The 22,500-nt window shown below is 40.6% G+C and overlaps 2 protein-coding genes across 2 annotated transcripts; both read right to left on the bottom strand.

Annotated features, from left to right (window-relative positions):
- Nucleotides 1-220: 220 nt before the first annotated feature.
- LOC307022638 (NAD(P)H dehydrogenase [quinone] 1-like) lies at nucleotides 221-1,647 on the bottom strand. Its single transcript, XM_079655482.1, has 6 exons — nucleotides 1,540-1,647; nucleotides 1,253-1,420; nucleotides 1,045-1,175; nucleotides 854-967; nucleotides 672-773; nucleotides 221-574 (listed from the first exon to the last, which is right to left on the bottom strand). Exons 1-6 carry the CDS (start codon nucleotides 1,541-1,543, stop codon nucleotides 275-277), a joined length of 819 nt encoding a protein of 272 aa, XP_079511608.1. The 5' UTR covers nucleotides 1,544-1,647; the 3' UTR covers nucleotides 221-274.
- Nucleotides 1,648-6,663: 5,016 nt separating this feature from the next.
- On the bottom strand, nucleotides 6,664-8,129 carry LOC307023174 (NAD(P)H dehydrogenase [quinone] 1-like). The gene is made up of 6 exons (XM_079656278.1): nucleotides 7,987-8,129; nucleotides 7,695-7,862; nucleotides 7,487-7,617; nucleotides 7,299-7,412; nucleotides 7,117-7,218; nucleotides 6,664-7,019 (listed from the first exon to the last, which is right to left on the bottom strand). Exons 1-6 carry the CDS (start codon nucleotides 7,988-7,990, stop codon nucleotides 6,720-6,722), a joined length of 819 nt encoding a protein of 272 aa, XP_079512404.1. The 5' UTR covers nucleotides 7,991-8,129; the 3' UTR covers nucleotides 6,664-6,719.
- Nucleotides 8,130-22,500: the final 14,371 nt, after the last annotated feature.

Here is a 22,500-nt window from a genome sequence, read left to right on the forward strand (position 1 = left end):
ATTTTCAAATACATTCTTTAAAAATCAGATGTGATTTTTTTCCTTCTCATTCTGTCTCTCATAGTTGAGGTATACCTAGGATGAAAATTACAGGCCTCTCATCTTTTTAAGTGGGAGAACTTGCACAATTGGTGGCTGACTAAATACTTGTTTTGCCCCACTGTATACGCAAACCCCAGCCATTTGAACTACAATACAGTTTCCAAGTATTCAACAGAAATTCAGAACATATTAACCATCTTTTATTTATCATAAAAAAACCAACAGTCATTCTTCAGACTCTAGCTTTCATCTGGTTGTTGGGTGGCAGGGCCTTGCCCAGGTGGATCCCCACGGTCAGTCCAAAGTCCTTGGCGGCATGTTTCTCATGGACCTCAGGCTTCAGCTGGTAACCCTTCTCCCCATCAAAGCAGTCCAAGGGAGTGAAAGCAAGTGGGTTTTCTCCCAGGAGGCCTTGCATACGTGCGCGCCAGCCCTCCAGCATGGTACCGCGTGCCTCAGAGGGAACGTGAGACGGGGCCCAGAAGATCTGAGGAGCCAGAACCTGGAAGCCACAGTAGTGCAGGATGCCATTCTGGAGGAAACAGAGAAATAAAATGAGTGTTGATGCAGACAATAAATAAGTTTCCTCTGGAACAGCTTTTTGATAATCAGTCGTCCAAATAAAATACCTGCAGTGGCCAAAGAGTGACATTCATGTCTCCATTAATGCCATTTGCACTGAACATGGACTCCTGAGACCCAGTGGTGAAGGACAGCATGGCCTTCTTGTCCTGTGGAAAAAGACAAGATCTACTGTAAGTAGGGAGAGATAGCGTCACAATAAGGCAAACCTCTCGATTTGCTTTGTTACCTTGAAGATTCCCTGGCTGTAGCGCTTCTCGTGGGTGAAGGCAAAGCCCAGTGTGAGCACCCGGTCTATCCAGCCCTTCATGATGGCAGGAACAGTGAACCAGTACATGGGGAACTGAGAAGTAGGGCTTAAGGTTAGTTCATAACAGAGGCATGGCTTAAAAGAATAACACATTTTCATTCTGGCTCTACCTGAAAAATGACGAGGTCTGCCTCAGTGAGTTTGCGTTGTTCTTCAGTGATATCAGCAGTAAGCTTTCCCGCCTCCCATGCCAGTTTGGTCTCCTCTCCGTAACAGAAGTGATCTGCATTCTTAACTTCTCCTGCAGGGAAAATAAATGTTTGCGAGTCTGAAGACTAGTTTGAAAGCTAAACTATTTATTTTCAGTGAGGTATTTACCAGTGATGTCCTCAGCTGTAGCAGTGGCTTTAAACTTCATGGCATACAGGTCAGATACTTCTACTGTGCAGCCCTTAGCAGTTAAAACTTCCACCGCAGCGTCTTTGGCTGCAGAGTTGAACGAGCCAGAGCTCTGGTGTGCATACACAATCAACACTTTCTTTGACGCTGAAACAAGAAATACATGATTCCAATGAGAACAGAAACACATGTATTAGATTCAATCTGAACATGAGCTATACACTCAAGCCCTCAGCAAATACAAGAACACAAAGTTAAAAACATACCCATTTTGAAGCAGGAAATTGTAAATGCTGGATTTGACACAGACTGTGTGTTGATGGAAAGAGTGGCTCATGCTAGAGCAAACTGAAGAATCTGCTTTTATACTCCACACCACTCAACAGACTGCCTTCTAGCTCATTTCTCACAGGTGCTGTCAATCAGCAATCAAGATCACCGACCAATCAGCTGGCAACTACCAGGACTCATCAATCTAGTATCTAATCTACATGTATTCACTGAGTTTGGACAGCATTTCAAAGGGAGAGGAACTTTTCTACCACTACAAGCCAGGTAAATGTACATTTTTTATCCAGCTGCAGATTTAACCTGTTTTTAACACAGGACACACTTACAATAGAACACTTGCAAAAACATTTTGTCATTCATTTTAATGTTTGCTTTTTCCCCATTTTAGCCGACCCAGAAAGAGACGCAGCGTAGGTTTTTCGTGTCTCTTAATACAGAGGCCAGATCTGAAGGATCAGAACGAGGATACTATTCTAGAGCTGGGACACAAATGTGCAGAGCTACAAAATGCATTCTACAAATAAGCATATTTTGGAAGTTATAGGCACCTAAGATCAAAGCATAATAGTTTGGTGAAGGGAGGATTAGATCAAAATGACAGGGTTGACAGAAATTAAGTTCTTGAAATGAAGGGTTACAGATTATTTTTGTCAAGTCTCCTGACCACAGAAGTTAACTTGAGACACTTCAGTGAAAAGTCAACTTGGCTCAAAGTTTAGCAATCGGTGAAATCTTTCCCAACAGGAGTTTGATGGACGTTGCGTCACAATACTTAACATTGGTAAGCCTAAAGAAAATGTAATACAACCGGTTGCCATAGCGATATCTTGTGTGCGTTGCCATTAAAGCTGAATGAGTCAAACGACTGTTATATAAATACAAGTAAAATGCTGAGAATTACAAGAAGTGCTTTACTTGAATTATTGTACAGTGTGGCAAAAAAGTATTTAGTCAGCCACCAATTGTGCAAGTTCTCCGCCTTAAAAAGATGAGAGGCCTGTAATTTTCATCCTAGGTATACCTCAACTATGAGAGACAGAATGAGAAAAAAAAAAATCCAGAAAATCACATTGTCTGATTTTTAAAGAATTTATTTGCAAATTATGGTGAAAAGGAAAATAAGTATTTGGTCAAAAACAAAAGTTCATCTCAATACTTTGTGATATACCCTTTGTTGGTAATGACAGAGGTCAAACGTTTTCTGTAAGTCTTCACAAGGTTTTCACTGTTGCTGGTATTTAGGCCCATTCCTCCATGCAGATCTCCTCTAGAGCAGTGATGTTTTGGGGCTGTTGCTAGGCAACACGGACTTTCAACTCCCTCCAAAGATTTTCTATGGGGTTGAGATCTGGAGACTGGCTAGGCCACTCCAGGACCTTGAAATGCTTCTTACGAAGCCACTCCTTCGTTGCCCGGGCGGTGTGTTTGGGATCATTGTCATGCTGAAAGACCCAGCCACGTTTCATCTTCAATGCCCTTGCTGATGGAAGGAGGTTGTCACTCAAAATCTCACGATACATGGCCCCATTCATTCTTTCCTTTACACGGATCAGTGGTCCTGGTCCCTTTGCAGAAAAACAGCCCCAAAGCATGATGTTTCCCCCCCCATGTTTCACAGTAGGTGTTCTTTGGATGCAACTCAGCATTCTTTCTCCTCCAAACACGTCTAGTTGAGTTTTTACCAAAAAGTTCTATTTTGGTTTCATCTGACCATATGACAATGACATTCTCCCAATCCTCTTCTGGATCATCTAAATGCTCTCTAGCAAACTTCAGATGGGCCTGGACATGTACTGGCTTAAGCAGGGGGACACGTCTGGCACTGCAGGATTTGAGTCCCTGGCGGCGTAGTGTGTTACTGATGGTAGCCTTTGTTACTTTGGTCCCAGCTCTCTGCAGGTCATGGACTAGGTCCCCCCGTGTGGTTCTGGGATTTTTGCTCACCGTTCTTGTTTCTCATTTTGACCCCACGGGGTGAGATCTTGCATGGAGCCCCAGATCGAGGGAGATTATCAGTGCTCTTGTTTGTCTTCCATTTTCTAATAATTGCTCCCACAGTTGATTTCTTCACACCAAGCTGCTTACCTATTGCAGATTCAGTCTTCCCAGCCTGGTGCAGGTCTACCATTTAGTTTCTGGTGTCCTTTGACAGCTCTTTGGTCTTGGCCATAGTGGAGTCTGGAGTGTGACTGTTTGAGGTTGTGGACAGGTGTCTTTTATACTGATAACGAGTTCAAACAGGTGCCATTAATACAGTTAACTTGGCATATCACTCTCAATGAATATAAGAAAGCACTGCGTAAAGCGAGAGCAGCATACTACTCTTCATTAATAGATGAGAATAAGAATAATGCCAGATTTCTTTTCAGCACTGTAGCCAGGCTGACAGAGAGCCACAGCTCGACTGAGCCTTCTATTCCCATAGCACTCAGTAGGAATGATTTTATGTGCTTTTTTAACGATAAAATTGTTACTCTTAGAAACAAAATCAATGACCTCTTGCCTTTGACCAGTATAGTGTTATCAACAGCTCCCGGAAACGTAAGTTCTAATATTACACTAGATAGTAAACTAGAATGTTTCTCAGCCATAAACCTTGAACAATTAAATGCAATGATTCTCTCTTCTAAACCATCAACGTGTATCTTAGACCCGATTCCAACTAAGCTGTTAAAATAAGTTTTTCCATTAATTAGCACTTCTTTATTAAATATTATGAATATGCCTTTATTATCAAGCTATGTTCCACAATCATTCAAAGTAGCAGTGATAAAACCGCTTCTTAAAAAGCACAACCTCGATCCAGAGGTTTTAGCCAACTATAGACCTATTTCTAATCTTCCGTTCCTCTCAAAAAGTCTTGAGAAAGCAGTCGCAAAACAGCTGTGTGATTACTTAAGAAACTATGATTTATTTGAAGATTTTCAGTCTGGCTTTAGAACACAACATAGCACAGAGACAGCTCTGGTTAAAGTCACAAATGACATTCTAATAGCCTCAGACAAGGGACTTGTCTCTATTCTTGTCTTGCTCGATCTTAGTGCTGCATTTGATACTATCGACCATGATATCTTATTGCAAAGCCTAGAGCACTTAGTTGGCATACAGGGAACTGCTTTAGGCTGGTTTAGGTCCTATCTATCTGAACGCTCTCAGTTTGTACGTGTCAACGATGAATCTTCCACGCAAACCAAAGTTAGCCATGGAGTGCCACAGGGCTCAGTGCTTGGACCTATTTTGTTCACACTATATATGCTTACGTTAGGCAATATTATAAGGAATCATTCTGTAAACTTTAATTGTTATGTGGATGATACTCAACTATATTTATCAATCAAGCCTGATGAAATTAATCATCTAAATAAAATTCAAGACTGCCTCAAGGACTTAAAAACGTGGATGACCTTACATCTTTTGATGTTAAACACGACCAAAACTGAAGTTATTGTACTTGGCCCGAAGAATCTACGAAACAAATTATCTAAAGATATATTAACTATTGATGGCATTAATTTGGCCTCCAGTGAGACTGTAAGGAATCTTGGTGTTATATTTTATCAGGATTTATCCTTTAACACCCACATAAAATCGTTTTCAAGGAACGCCTACTTCCATCTACGTAACATTGCAACAATCAGGCATATCTTGCCTCAAAACGATGCAGAGAAACTAGTCCATGCATTTATTACTTCAAGGCTGGATTATTGTAACTCCTTATTATCAGGGTGTACCAAGAAGTCAGTCAAGTCTCTTCAGCTGATTCAAAATGCTGCAGCTCGTGTACTAACCAGAGTTAGGAAAAGGGACCACATTACTCCTGTTCTGGCTGCCTTACACTGGCTCCCTATAGAACACAGGATAGAATTTAAAATTCTTCTTCTGGCCTACAAAGCCCTTAATGGGCAGGCGCCATCTTACCTTAAAGAACTCATTATACCCTACTGTCCTACTAGGGCATTGCGTTCCAAGAATGCAGGGTTGTTGGTTGTTCCTAGAGTCTCTAAAAGTACAATGGGAGCCAGAGCCTTTTCTTATCAAGCTCCACTTTTGTGGAATCAGCTTCCAGTTTGTGTTCGGACGGCAGACACCCTATCCGTTTTTAAGAGTGCGCTTAAGACCTTCCTTTTTGATAAAGCTTATAGTTAGGGCTGATTAGATTCAGCCCCTAGTTTTGCTGATATAGGCTTAGTTTGTCGGGGGACATCTTACTTCTTCCTTCTCTCTGTCTATACCTGTGTACTCTCATGTTCCCATTAACCCAGCTTCCCCAAATGTCTTTCTTTTTGGTGTCTATATACGCCGGGATCCGGAGTCATGGATGATCCTGCGGTCCTGTGTCATGGATTGCGAGTCCGGGATCTTGAGTCGTGGCTGTGGTCCTGGATCATAAGTCCTGGATGGATATACTCATGGATTCATCTTCTTATTATACACACATGCATTTCCAAACATTTGGTCTACCTATGTTGCAAATGTATTATCTTTTCAATTTACACACGGCATCTATTGCACGTCTGTCTGTCCTGGGAGAGGGATCCCCCTCTGTTGCTCTCCCTGAGGTTTCTCCCATGTTCCCCTTTAAACTGTGGGGTTTCTCTGGAAGTTTTTCCTTGTACGATGTGAGGGTCTAAGGACAGAGGGTCTAAGGACAGAGGGTGTCGTGTTGTCACTGATATTCTGTACAAACTGAAGTCCACTGAGACAAATGTAACATTTGTGATATTGGGCTATATAAATAAACATTGATTGATAAAGAGTTCAAACAGGTGACATTAATACAGTTAACAAGTGGAGGACAGAGGAGGCTCCTAAAGTTACAGGTCTGTGAGAGCCAGAAATCTTGTTTGTTGGTGACCAAATACTTATTTTCCACCATAATTTGCAAATAAATGATTTAAAAATCAGACAGTGATTTTCTGGATTTCTTTTCCTCATTTTGTCTCTCATAGTTGACTCAACTATAAAATTACAGGCTTCTCATCTTTTTAAGTGGGAGAACTTTCACAATTGGTGGCTGACTAAATACTTTCTTTGCCCCACTGTATACACAAACCCCAGCCATTTGAACTACAATACAGTTTCCAAGTATTCAACAGAAATTCAGAACATGTTAACCATCTTTTATTTTTCATCATAAAAAACCAACAGTCATTCTTCAGACTCCAGCTTTCATCTGGTTGTTGGGTGGCAGGGCCTTGCCCAGGTGGATCCCCACGGTCAGTCCAAACTCCTTGGCGGCATGTTTCTCATGGACCTCAGGCTTCAGCTGGTAACCCTTCTCCCCATCAAAGCAGTCCAAGGGAGTGAAAGCAAGTGGGTTTTCTCCCAGGAGGCCTTGCATACGTGCGCGCCAGCCCTCCAGCATGGTATCGCGTGCCTCAGAGGGAACGTGAGACGGGGCCCAGAAGATCTGAGGAGCCAGAACCTGGAAGCCACAGTAGTGCAGGATGCCATTCTGGAGGAAACAGGGAAATAAAATGAGTGTTGATGCAGACAATAAATAAGTTTCCTCTGGAACAGCTTTTTGATAATCAGTCGTCCAAATCAAATACCTGCAGTGGCCAAAGAGTGACATTCATGTCTCCATTAATGCCATTTGCACTGAACATGGACTCCTGAGACCCAGTGGTGAAGGACAGCATGGCCTTCTTGTCCTGTGGAAAAAGATAAGACCTACTGTAAGTAGGGAGAGATAGCGTCACAATAAGGCAAACCTCTCGATTTGCTTTGTTACCTTGAAGATTCCCTGGCTGTAGCGCTTCTCGTGGGTGAAGGCAAAGCCCAGTGTGAGCACCCGGTCTATCCAGCCCTTCATGATGGCAGGAACAGTGAACCAGTACATGGGGAACTGAGAAGTAGGGCTTAAGGTTAGTTCATAACAGAGGCATGGCTTAAAAGAACACATTTTCATTCTGGGTCTACCTGAAAAATGACGAGGTCTGCCTCAGTGAGCTTGCGTTGTTCTTCAGTGATATCAGCAGTAAGCTTTCCCGCCTCCCATGCCAGTTTGGTCTCCTCTCCGTAACAGAAGTGATCTGCATTCTTAACTTCTCCTGCAGGGAAAATAAATGTTTGCGAGTCTGAAGACTAGTTTGAAAGCTAAACTATTTATTTTCAGTGAGGTATTTACCAGTGATGTCCTCAGCTGTAGCAGTGGCTTTAAACTTCATGGCATACAGGTCAGATACTTCTACTGTGCAGCCCTTAGCAGTTAAAACTTCCACCGCAGCATCTTTGGCTGCAGAGTTGAACGAGCCAGAGCTCTGGTGTGCATACACAATCAACACTTTCTTTGACGCTGAAACAAGAAATACATGATTCCAATGAGAACAGAACAGAAACACATGTATTAGATTCAATCTGAACATGAGCTATACACTCAAGCCCTCAGCAAATACAAGAACACAAAGTTAAAAACATACCCATTTTGAAGCAGGAAATTGTGAATGCTGGATTTGACACAGACTGTGTGTTGATGGAAAGAGTGGCTCATGCTAGAGCAAACTGAAGAAGCTGCTTTTATACTCCACACCACTCAACATACTGCCTTCTGGCTCATTTCTCACAGGTGCTGTCAATCAGCAATCAAGATCACTGACCAATCAGCTGGCAACTACCAGGACTCATCAATCTAGTATCTAATCTACATGTATTCACTGAGTTTGGACAGCATTTCAAAGGGAGAGGAAGTTTCTACCACTACAAGCCAGGTAAATGTACATTTTTTATCCATCTGCAGATTTAACCTGTTTTTAACACAGGACACACTTAAAATAGAACACTTGCAAAAACATTTTTTCATTCATTTTAATGTTTGCTTTTTCCCCATTTTAGCCAGCCCAGAAAGAGACGCAGCGTAGGTTTTTCGAGTCTCTTAATACAGAGGCCAGATCTGAAGGATCAGAACGAGGATACTATTCTAGAGCTGGGACACAAATGTGCAGAGCTACAAAATGCATTCTACAAATAAGCATATTTTGAAAGTTATAGGCACCTAAGATCAAAGCATAATAGTTTGGTGAAGGGAGGATTAGATCAAAATGACAGGGTAAGAAAGTGAATAATTTAGCTTGAAATGATACATGGACACTGGGGGCTTGAATGTGTGAGAGAAGAAAAGCAGCAGAATATTTGAACTGCAAAATGTTCAACTAACTTGATGGTGAATGATCTGTCGCCATGCCAACGGCATTTGATGACATCCCATAATATGCTTAGATGCGTTGATGGCTGCATCATTTCCAAACCTGTGAAGTTTTGGGCCGTTTAGAGCATTTTCACTGACGTTATGAGAGAACCGTGTTTCATGCGATCATTGTGTCGCTATGGCAACGGCATTTGAAGAAATCTCAAAACTGTCCCGTAGATGTCTTCACGGCTGGACTATTAGCACACATTTGAAGTTTGAGCACTTTTTGAACATTTTCATAGGAGTTATAGCAACGTCGTCTTATATGGCGAGGGATGAGTTTCCATGGAAACGGCATATGATGAAACCCCATAATTGACGCAGAGCTGTTGAGGGCTGGACCGTTAACCATTATCTGAAGTGTGGTGCTGTTTTGACCCTTTTCATAGGCGTTACGACAACATCGTGTTTTATGGTGAGGGATGCGTTTCCATGGAAACGGCATATGGTGAGATCTCAGATTTGGCGTAAAGCTGTTGAGGCATGGACCGGTGATATACAAGCAAAGTTTTGGGGACAGCATGGAGAGGTGATATACAGGTGAAGATCGGACCGTGTCCATTGGAGTTACAGCGACATCGTGTTTTATGTAGAGGGATGCGTTTCCATGGAAACGGCATATGATGACACCCCGTAATTGACGTAGAGCTGTTGAGGGCAAGACCATTAACCATTATCTGAAGTCTACTGCTCTGAGCATGTCAGTTGGAGTTTTGAGATCATCATGTTCAATGACACAGGTGTTTATATTTGAGCTAACGACGTGTGCAGAGATCAAAGGTTTCCATGGTGACACTTGTATTTACATAACATAGAGTGGGAAGCTTCCCCATTATGTAGGAATTATATAAATAATTCAAATAAATGTGGCAAAGGCTCAAATTTGTTGAACAACACATTTGTAACAGGTTTGTTAATTGACCAAAAAATATGAACAGTTGGAAAATTGAAAATGGGATTATTATTAGGATTATTTGTAGGTCATTGAAAAGTAGAATCATTTAGAAAGATGCGAACATTGAAGTTTCTATTTTAGAAAAGCTGACACTGTGCATCGCTGGTTTTAAAAGTGATTTATAAGAGTCATGTTTAAAGATGTGCAATACTTAAAATGTTTATAAAGATCCTCTGAGTTTGTGTCGTTAGGTAGCTGATACAATGTTAGGGATACATACCTTGACATATTGACTACAAGAGCCTGAATCAAACAAGCAGCCTTGTATTTGAAAGATTAACTCACATAGCAACAGTCGCACGTGGTATATAAGTGGTGTGACTGAGTACTTTAAAGGGTTCATGAATAGAGGGGACTTGAATGTGAAATAAGAACAAGAAAATAAAAGTCTAAATGCATGAAAAAGCTGCAGAATATTTCAACTGAAAACTTTAGACCTAAAAGCATACGTCACAAATAATGTCTAAAATATGTGGAACCTGTTGAAGGCAGTGTGAAGTCTCCATCAGACGGGAAAGAATAGGCTGAGACAGTCTGTTAAACTCCTGTTACATGTGAACGTTTTGTTGAAGAACCGTAACAGATATCGGTGAAATTTCAAAGCGTGAAGCATGTCAAGGAAGTTGAGTATCTGAAGTGTACTTTTTGTGTACTTTCGGGTCAATAATCTGCTGTTTGGGGAAAGGTGAGGCTGAATTTACAATGGGTTTTAATGGAGACATGTAGAAAGTGTTTGTCACTTAATGCCCTCGAGAGGCATTTTGTTTAATTATTTTTGCTTAATTGTTTTTTTATCTTTCAAGCTACGAGATGTTTTCCTACGTTTGCCATAAAAAATATGTCTCAGGAATGTAGGGTTTGGGAATTATGGCAGGTTTAAAAGAAAATATGAAGGCAAAATGAAAACTGTCCTCCACTCTAGCTGTGACATCACGCACTCTAAAATCTGAAGAAGGCCTCTTTACCAAGGTCTGAACAATGTTTAATATTTCTAAAAGTAAGAATCACATTTAAAAGTTGTTTTACACGAATAATGTCAGAAAGATGTGTAACATTTTAAAGTTGGATTGAGGTTTCTGAGTGAAAGTATGAATGAACAGTTAGCAGTTGAAGTCGCATGAAGGTTGTTCAAGTCTGAATAATTTCTCCATTGACTTCCATGTTAAAAATGTGATGAATTATGGGATGTATCTCTGGAATTATGAAAGTTATGAATGATAAAAGTAATATCCATCGAATCCCGACCGAGCTGAACGTTTTGATGTTCGAACGGAGTTTCTGCGATGTTCAATGTAGGAGGAGAAGAGGGCCAAAATAACCCGGCGGACACAGACCACGTTGAGAGTCCCGAAAGGAACAAACATAAGACCAGAACACATCACACACATCTCAAGTAGAAACAAAAGCCAATGTAGAATAAATAATACAAAAAAGAATTAAAAAAAGAGTGTGCAGCCAATTCTTCTGTGTGTTTGGCAAGAAAGAGAGTACAACAGTTACAATAATGTGACCTGACTAATATCACACATCTTCATACTTCTCACCCTCTGCATCACAGTTAATATATGCATGTGCAATGTTTCCTGCACCCCACAATGAGCAGAGATGCATTAGTGGTCCATGCGCATTACACAGGATAATTGCTCTGCATATTTCCTCATGTGCCTCATGCACCCTGACTAGCAACGGATTGGATTGGAGCGCCAGTTGCAGAACCATTAATAGAAATTAAGTGCCAGTGGAGCTACTGGAGAGAGACCAGTGGAGCCGGAATGGAGTTTATGTGAAAGATAAATACATTTCTACAGAAGAGTGCCCCCGTTTATTGGTTGGGAAATGCACTGTGATATGATAGAGGGGCAACAAACGAGGAAGAAATGGGACGATATGGCTGAGAGGGAAGAGAAGGCGGTGGAATTAGAGACCTGACTTGAATGGGAAATGCGGAAAAATGAAGTTAGGTTGCAGCTTGAGTTCTACATTTGTGGTGAGTTGAGAAACATCAAAGATTTAAAGGGGACCTATCATGCAAAATGCACTTTTTTATGTATTTTCTACATAAATATGTGTCGGGGAACTAAAACCTTCTCTCTTTTCCTCCGTACACAAATCTCTAGAAACGGGGGAACAACGGAGCTGATCCAGATTTGCGTCCGATATGACGTAATATCTGAAATGTGGACCCACGGCCCAATCAGAAACGTTGCTATCAGAAACAATGCCCGACTGTTTTGGACGTAATATGGTCGGTGTTTACATTAGCATGGCTAACACTCAGAGCTAACCTGTACTGGAGAGCATGTGTGTGAAGAAGCAGGAAGTAAAAAGGAACTCACCTTGTGGTATAACCGGCAAGAGAGAAAGCCTTTGAGCTCCAAACTGTTTCATATAATCCTTGATGGGGTTTGGAACATGATGGCGTTTAATCAAGGTAGCATTTAGCCGTGTCTCATAGAATTGTGAGCAGGCATTTGGTCCCCCTCCTCTTTTTTCAAGCTAAGGACCCAGAATCAGCGTGTCTCTAACAGGACTGAAACAGAGGGATATGAGGGATGTCTAAAATGCATGATCTGTTTAGTATTTTGAGCAAAACACTTCATACACATGTTTTTTATATATTTGTATATATCTGAGACCCATAATATATGCCTAAAAATAGCATGATAGGTGACCTTTAAAGGCAACACTTAGATGTGACAGACCCACATCAATAGAGAAACCCACCAACAAGCAACTGCAAAATAGATCACTCTCTTCCTCCATAGAGTCAGTCTGTAAACGCAGACTTATTAACCGTCATCCCTCGAGTGTTTCTCCCTCCTGGCTTGGTGTCAGACAGATTACACACTCATCACACATGCAAGTGCACACACACATGCGCACACATTCACTTGAGCTAATACAAATTCATCCTAAACTAATGGGCCTAATAACAGAGAGTCACTGGGGGCCTCCCGCGTGTGTCAGGCAGATTAAAGGACGCCCATGGACTAGACGGACAGGTCCTTGGCAGTGACACACACACACTGACACACAGAGATGGCAAAAGTACACAGATCCTTCACTCAGACAGAGACAGATCTGTACAGATACTTGTGTTTAAAAATACTCTGGTGAAAGTAGAAGTACTGACTAAACTTCTTTACTCAAGTCAAAGTAAAGAGGCTTTGAAATGTACTTCAGTAAAAAGTACCCATAACTAGCAGCTGTTTTAAAGAGTACCTGACCTCCCTTTATATTAATAGAACAATAATGTCATTGTTAGCTAATGAATGTTTCCATGCTGAACAACGGCAACATGACAACGTTTTCATTGGTCCCTCTTCTTTAGAGAAGACCAGGAAATGATGGATACACGGATCGTGTTCAAATCAATAGGCACGCAATGACTCTAAATAATAATGATCACGCCACCAAACACACATTCAGACTAAAGGAACCAGCCTGTTTGGAAAATGAGAGAAGTAGAAAGTACAGGTATTTGAGTTCAACATGTAAGAAGTAGAAAGTACAGGTATTTGAGTTCAACATGTAAGAAGTAGAAAGTACAGGTATTTGTGTTCAACATGTGAGAAGTAGAAAGTACAGGTATTTGTGTTCAACATGTGAGAAGTAGAAAGTACAGGTATTTGTGTTCAACATGTAAGAAGTAGAAAGTATAGGTATTTGTGTTCAACATGTGAGAAGTAGAAAGTACAGGTATTTGTGTTCAACATGTAAGAAGTAGAAAGTACAGGTATTTGTGTTCAACATGTAAGAAGTAGAAAGTACAGGTATTTGTGTTCAACATGTAAGAAGTAGAAAGTATAGGTATTTGTGTTCAACATGTAAGAAGTAGAAAGTACAGGTATTTGAGTTCAACATGTAAGAAGTAGAAAGTACAGGTATTTGAGTTCAACATGTAAGAAGTAGAAAGTACAGGTATTTGAGTTCAACATGTAAGAAGTAGAAAGTACAGGTATTTGAGTTCAACATGTAAGAAGTAGAAAGTACAGGTATTTGTGTTCAACATGTAAGAAGTAGAAAGTACAGGTATTTGAGTTCAACATGTGAGAAGTAGAAAGTACAGGTATTTGTGTTCAACATGTAAGAAGTAGAAAGTACAGGTATTTGTGTTCAACATGTAAGAAGTAGAAAGTACAGGTATTTGTGTTCAACATGTAAGAAGTAGAAAGTACAGGTATTTGTGTTCAACATGTAAGAAGTAGAAAGTACAGGTATTTGAGTTCAACATGTAAGAAGTAGAAAGTACAGGTATTTGTGTTCAACATGTAAGAAGTAGAAAGTACAGGTATTTGAGTTCAACATGTAAGAAGTAGAAAGTACAGGTATTTGTGTTCAACATGTAAGAAGTAGAAAGTACAGGTATTTGTGTTCAACATGTAAGAAGTCAAAGTACAAAATAAGTAGTGGAGTAAAGTACTGATACCAGAAAAATGTACTTAAGTACAATGACGAAGGATTTGTACTGCACTACTTCCCACCTCTACTGACACACACACACACACACACACACACACACACACACACACACACACACACACACACACACACACACACACACACACACACACACACACACACACACACACACACACACACACACACACACACACACACACACACACACACACACAGAGAGATCACATCCTCCAGTCAAGGGGGTGCAACCTCCTCGCTGACCACTAGGAGGCAAGGGTGAGCTTTGCCAGACGCAGACAGGAAGTCACTGAAGATCCTCATAAAAGGGCAGAAATGTAGGCTCTTCAATTACACACATGACTTGTCCCCTTCTATTTGGAAATATGTATGTGACTTGCATCCTTTGGTTACTTTAACCCTTTATGAACACAGAGTTAGAAATACACTACATACAGTTTTGTACATTCAACGTTTTTAGACTGTAAGTGTAAATATGCACATTGACATTGAATGTTATCTCGTTGCACTGTCATCGCTGCTACTTCTGCTTTTACCACTCTTATTTATTTTTATCCAAATTGACTAACATACTCAATACTGTGGACAATCCCCACAGGAGCAATTTGGGGTGAAGTGTCTCAGGGACACAACAACATGCTGACTGCAGTGGGGCTTCACCCTGTGACCCCCTGAACCGAACACCAGCGCACAACCCACTGCGCCACACGCCTCCGTATATATCAGCCCTCATCACGTTGCTGTAATAAAGTTGGATTATGGAACATTTCTGTGCATTGCTGATGATGTTCTTTCACTAAAAAGCACTGATGTATTACTAAAAAGGCACATCCACAGAGCTCAGTTAAAACTAGAGGTGAAGAGATGTTGTTTTTGCTGCTGAGTGAGTCCGTTAGTATTTAACATGCCAGACAAATTCAGTCCAATATTTGTTCTTGTTGATTATTTAATTTTTCACTTATGTTAGAGCTGCACAGCATATTAGTTACGCGATTTGAATCAGTTTGACAGCAGAGCAGCTCGACTTTAAATAATAAAACCTGCATCTTTCTTCTGTCTTTTAATATTGGTATGCTGTCGTGTTGAGTCAAATATCTGATCAGAATAGTAGATATTCTGTAGTGGAAAGCTTTGAGTCAGACAGCTTCTCTTCATCTGTAGTGTGAATGACCAAATACTGGATTTCATATGAAGTTTTTAAACCAGAAATATCCCAACATTTTGCTGAAAGAGACCAAAAATGACTACAAAAGGACTCAAAACAACTTTAAAAAGACACAACTACCTGAAGGGCGTTAAACAACCAAACAGAGACGGAAGACAATAACAAAGAGACACAAGATGGCTAAAAAGGGATGAGAAATTACAAAAAAATAGAGGACGAAGTCATGCAGATCGACTAGACAGAGACACAACATTAACACAAATAAACACATATTGACAAAACAGACACAAAACAACTATACATTGAAACAAATCAACAAAAACACACAAACAAAACTCCACAGCTACACTAGACTAGAACAAGTTTAATTGGACACAAATAGAGACATCATCCAGAACAAATGAAGACACAGTCATGCAGAACGACTCCCACAATGCACTGCTTTGAGGCACACATGTTAATATTAATAAAGAGACACGAAATGACCACATAGAGACACAAGAGAAGACCACTTAGTGCACCAAGTGATCACACAAGGAGCCACTGAATGACCTCAATCTGAGAATAAAGAGACACAAAAAGCACGAGAAGGAGATGGAAAATACCCAAATAACACACACACACACACACACACACACACACACACACACACACACACACACACACACACACACACACACACACACACACACACACACACACACACACATAAACACATAAACACACACACACACACACACACACACACACACACACACACACACACACACACACACACACACACACACACACACACACACACACACGTACGTAAACACACATGTACACACAACAACTGGACTTAAAATCACACTCTACATTTTACTTTATATATACATTTGTAATTCAACATGTATATTTTCTACTTTTTTTAATGCTATTGTAATGTTTACATTTTGTCTTTTAATTTTCACTGTACGATGCCGTGTGTTTTTATGCTGCAGCAACGCAAACATTCCCAAATTGGGATCAATAAAGAACTTCTTATCTTATCTTTAAAAATACAAGGAGAGAAAGAAATAATTGCTTTAAATCGACACAAAATGATCACAACGTCTGGTGTTTTGTGACTTCTAGCCTGCGTGTCTTTAGGAGATAAAGGGGTCTTTTTCTTGATATTTAACAGCCAGTTGTCTCAGAGTCCATCCTTCCTAAAAAGCCAAAGAAAAAGCCATCAAACAAAAGTCACTGGGGGTCATGTGATCAAACACAAAGTCCAAACCACAGGGGATTGAGATACGATTAAAAAACTAACTAGAGACATCAAAAAAACATACAAATGTCAAAATGTTCTTTTCAACTAGTATTAAAAGCCAGTGTGAAGAGGTGAGTTTTTAGACTCAGCCTGCGTGTCTTTAGAAAATATATAGGTTTTTTTTCTTGCTCATCAAGGGCCAGTTGTCTCATAATCCATCCTTCCTAAAAAGCCAAAGAAAATGCCATTAAACAAAAGTCATTTGATGTAATTTGACCAAAACACAAAGTCCAAACCCCAGGGGATTGAGATACGATTAAAAAACAAACTAAAAAGCACGGTAACTAGAGACATATAAAAACGAAGAGGTGAGTTTTTAGCAAAATTATCACAACGGCTAGCGTTTTGTGACTTCTGGTCTGCGTGTCTTTCAAATCAAATCAATCTTTATTTGTAAAGGCCAATATCACAAAACACGTTTGACTCAGTGGGCTTTACAGATTAAAAACAAATAACAACATTGTAAATGATGGAGTTACAGCAAAATGAAAAGACAAGATAGTGTGTGGAATACACATAGAAATAGAAAATAAATTAAAGTGGAGCTATCATGCTATATTTGAATAATATAGTGTAGGACCATACCTATATAAGGCATATTTATACTTTTTATTTTTCAAAATACCAAACAGATCATGCATTTTAGCCATTCCTCATTTCGCTCAATTGAACACTGTCTTTGCATCATGGGCTGATTCTGTGAGAACAGCACCATCTACAGGCCTGGCATATGTACTACAGCGTCTCCAGCGCTTTCCAACGGCAATGTCCGTGGCTGTCTCCTCCTGATTGGTGGAGTTGGCCCAATAGCCGTAGCGCCACTTCTGTGACGTCATAGAAGTGTTCAAATCTGGATCAGTCTGTATCAGATCCGTTGCAGCCCCTTTTTAAGAGATTTGGGTATGGAGGAAAATAGAGAGGGTTGTGTTTTCTGACTCTTGGTGAGTTCCCTGGAACACCGGGGACACATGTTCATGTAGAGAAGACGTACAGAAGTGCATTTTGCATGATAGGTCCCCTTTAAGTTAACAACAAAAGAAAATACAAATACATAAAACGTTCAAATTATTGAAATGAAGTACCATCAAAATCAAATCAAATGTAGACCATAAAGATATGGTCTTTAGAAGATAAAGGGGTCTTTTCTTGATATTTAACAGCCAGTTTTCTCAGAGTCAATCCTTCCTAAAAAGCCAAAGAAAAAGCCATTAAACAAAAGTCATTTGATGTCATTTGATCAAACACAAAGTCCAAACCCCGAGGGATTGAGATACGATCTCCATAGCAGAGGCTTTGAGCTCTGAGGATGATCCCAATTCAAAAAAAAAAGAGAGAGGCTACCAGGGTCTCGTCTGAACTCTACCTGAACCCCAAATAACTTTCCCTGTAGTCGTTTAAAGTCATTCAGGGAGAGAGAAAAGAGGAAGGACAGAAGACAGAGAGAATAGATGAGGGAAAGGTGGCAAAGATGTGACAGGGTGAATAAGATAAGAAGGGAAGGCAAGTGTATTTATACAGCACCTTTCAATACAAGGCGATTCAAAGTGCATTAAGAAAATGGTATTTAAAAACAGTCATTCAATATTGGAAGTGACTGTCCCACTAGATCAGGGGTGCCCACACTTTTTCCGCTTGGGAGCTACTTTTAAAATGACCACGCCCACATGATGTACTTACCCGGCCGTCCCTGTCCAATCTGTGTCGCGAGCGGGGGGGACGGGACGGGGGACGGGGACGGGCGAGTGGACTAAACGGCAGATAAACAGGGACGCGCTTACACTAATTAAAATGACCACGCCCACATGGTGTACTTACCCGGCCGTCCCTGTCCAATCTGTGTCGCGAGCGGGGGGGGGGGGGGGGGGGGGCGAGTGGACTAAACGGCAGATAAACAGTGGCGCGCTTACACTAATTGCGCCGCTCAAGCGCATAATAGTGCGTCGCATTTGCGCTTCAGATGAGGAGGTGAATGGAAAAGTCCTCTGTCAGGATATGTCTTGATGTGTAAAAATGAAAAACATGAAAAAGCAAAGATAATAAAAATGAACACTGCTCCTGGTACGAGGATGGGTTCAAAGCAGAGAACACATTTCACTGTGTGTGCTGTGTGCAAGACAATGTGTGACAATTAAAGAGGCTTTCACCATCCAATTCTATCTATTAAAAGAAAACATACGTTACAGAGCAGTTTAGGAAATCATTCAATTCTTAATTCAATCAAAGGTGGGGTAGGCAATTTTGGAGAAACCAGCTCGAGTGCGCTAGAATTTGAAAATACACAGCCGGAAAAAATCTTCCCCTTCCTCACAGAGCCCCTCCTCCAACACACACGAACGCGCACATGACCAATGAGGGCACGAGATCAGTTTGTGCACAGACGGAAGGCTGACAGGCAGGTAGGCCATCCAGTTACTTTAGCCGGCTCAGATGATTGGTCGTGCTTTTTACAGCGCCACGGCTTCCACAGATGATATGTTGTTATGGATTTTCTGTCAAAGCACTTCAGATATTCATTGCTATCGGGATGTTCAGAGCATTCCATGGAATATAACAACAAGTGTATCTCGAGCCGGTTTCTCAAACTTACCTACCCCACCTTTAAGTTCAAAGAAGTACTTTATTGATCCCAAGTTGGGAAATGTCTGCGTTTAGCAGCATAAAAAGACATTTTACAATAGAAATTAAAAGACTAGAAATAAACATTACATATAATAAACATCTCAATAGAAATGAAATAGCATAAAAGAAAAATTAGAAGGTATATATGTCACGATCTGTCTGTGTTGTGTTTTGTCTTGTTTAGATCTGTCCTTGGTTCCCCTCCTCGGCTCCTCGGCTCCTCGGCTCGCATCTCCTGTGGGCGGGACTAAGTATCGAGGATAGGAGTCGAGGAGGGGAGTCGAGGAGGGGAGTTGGAGAAATGAGAAAGGGCCTGTGTGTGTTCCTTCCTACCTGTTTTCTTGATTGTGTTCACCTGGTGCCCTGTGTTTTCTCCTCCCTCCTCACCTGTCTCTTGTTTCGTTGATTAAGTTCTGTTTTTGCTGTCTGTCATTGTTGGTTTCCCGTTTGTCTGAGACTGTGTTCTCAGGTGTTCTGTTTTTTGTCACCTACACCTTGAAATAAAGGTATTTTTCTCTGTTCAACCTGCATGTGGGTCCTGCCTGTTTCACTATCCCTAACAATATACATGTGAGATTACAAATGTACAGACGAATGGAATATTAAATATTAGATTGAATATAAAAGTAAAATGTGCATCATTCCCAAAAGGTAAGAGAGTGATAAACTGTTCATGAAACTCTCATCCTCTCTTTTTTCTTTTCTGCTTGACCCTTGAATGAAAGTGCAACTCAACAAGTCTTTACATGTTATTGATCAGAGTTATCGAACACATATGGATTTCTACATGAGCTCATCTCCCACTTGCATTATTATTATGAATATGAATTAATTAAATCCCACCCAACGTGAATAATTGAACTCAATTAAATGATTTCACCTGTGACCCCGAAATATCATGTTTTTAGAGGAATGTAGGGCAACACGGAAATTGACAAATAGTGAAGTTAGGAGGAAAAACTGTTGTTGTTATTGTTGTTGTTGCTGGAAGTAAATAAGTAATAACACCAACTACTAAAACAATTGTCAACATATGCTGTGAAGGTAGACTTTAAAAAAAAAAAAATTTGTACAAGTCTTTTTATTTCATTATAGTGTACAATAATCGATGCCATTTCATATATTGTAATATCACAGTACACTCACTACACTCCCCCCTTGTGTGGGGGACGTCCCCTTCGATTCTATTGGCTCTAACGGTTCAAAAGAGGTGTCAATCACCAACATCGACCAATGGGTTCCAGAGAAAATGCAAGTCCACCCAAATCCACCCAAATGACCCCAAAGGTGTTTTGTTTTTGCTAAATCTCTAAAAAGGTCAAATGTCACTTGTTTTGCATCAAGCTTGATACAGGGTACTTTATAGTGTGGATTCCTAAAGCTTTTAGTCTACTATCCCATCATTCAATATAAGTAATGTTTTCTTTTGGACGGACACTATAATTTACATTTTTTTACTATGTTCAATCTGAATTTACTTTAAAATAAAAAACATCTACACCTAGGATGAAAATTACAGGCCTCTCTCATCTTTTTAAGTGGGAGAACTTGCACAATTGGTGGCTGACTAAATACTTTTTTGCCCCACTGTATATTGATTCTGACTTTTCTACCTCCAACTCACAGGTTTATCATTACTTTGAGAAAAAAGATTATTAATTTATCCCTTTTTGAAGTGAAGATATGGTCATTTGTTCTGGGCATGTCATTTTCGAGCCTGAGGCCTGAAAAACAGGCTCGGGGCTCAACCATCCCCCAAAGTAATTATTGGGCATTGTGTTAAACAATTCCTCACTGCAAGATGTATTGTCATACCAATGTCCAATGTTCAATGTCACTGCAGGAAGTAGTGTGTCCTTCAAGAGGCAAGACGGTAAGCGATGGTTGGGGCGTATTAGACCTGAGTGTAGGAGCCAAAATGTGTTTATCGTTATATTATCTTCATTATTTGTTAACACCACACACACTTGTAATGCTTGTTTCTGGTGATTTCACATGGTTAATGGTATTTAGGGCACCTGGGGGGTATACTACGAAGCAGGATTTTCGCTTAGCCGGCTAACTTCAGGGAAAACTCTGGGTTTCCGGTCCTACGAAGCTGGTTCTCCTTTTTGCAGGCTAGATCTCCATGGTAACTTATGCTGTGCGGCTAACCTGCCCCGGAGCAGGTTAGGTTGCAGGCTAAGAGCTCAACTCAGTGATAGCACTGCCTGCTGACCAATCAGAGCTCACCAAGTCATATTCCAGGAGAAAGGAAATTCAGAAAAGCTGCCGTTGCAGGAAAGACGGACGGCAAAAATCACAGACTGTGTGAACGTGAACATTAATAGAATATCACCTCCCATCTTCAGAGCAATCTGACTATTATAACATTAGCGTTAAGAAAGCTTACTTAAATATCTGCCACAACATAAGTAACCGGATCAGAGTAACATTAAGTACAGTCCGCGGCATATCACATCATAATGTATCATATATTTCCTTATCTGAGTCCGCTGAGCCGTATCTGGCCGTGCAACACTCACAGTGTCACATACTGTATGCAGAAGGATTATTTGAAGCAACACATTAAGTTGAGGAAACACTCGAGTCAAATGTAATGAAAGTCAGATGGTGTGTTAGACGGGGCAGTGATATCATAAACCTGTTAATGTACGCATTCAAACACTTTTTCTTTTACCAGCTGTATTCACCTTGCAGGTGCAGCTATGTGGCTTTGATCCTGGATAAAGTGTTTAAGTCATGGATGTTTAAAGTTTAACTTCTTCATATGTCTAATATTATAGTTGACTTTTCATTCAGGAAGTATGACGCTGCGCTGTCAGTACGCTTCTCCATGTTTGTGATTGGTCGAATGCTCCAGATACCACCCCTTTCATGTCAACGCGCTCCTAACTAGATAGGACATGGCTGGCTTGAGCGATCCACTTGATAACCCGCGTCGTAGTACCGTTTAGCGAGAGCGCGTATGTTTTGGATTAGGCCAACCGGCTAACTCAAACATATCCAGGTGAGGTTGAACCAGCTTCGTAGTACATGCCTCTGGTGTGTGTGGAGGTTTAGTAGCTTAGCTCTGATCTTTTCTGTTGACCGTATGATTCTGTTTGTTTATTGTTTGAGTTACAATATTAAATATCCTTAAAACGTCGAGTTCAGTCCAGACCTTATTATTTATACGCGTCACATCAATAAGCGAAGTTTAGCCTCAGGGCGGCCGTATTCAATGGGAATACAGTTTGTTACCATTATGGGGTGCCACTAACAATTTCCCCTT

The sequence above is a fragment of the Notothenia rossii genome, assembly GCF_949606895.1.
Source record: "Notothenia rossii genome assembly, chromosome: 10".
In the NCBI taxonomy this organism is placed as follows: Eukaryota; Metazoa; Chordata; class Actinopteri; order Perciformes; family Nototheniidae; genus Notothenia; species Notothenia rossii.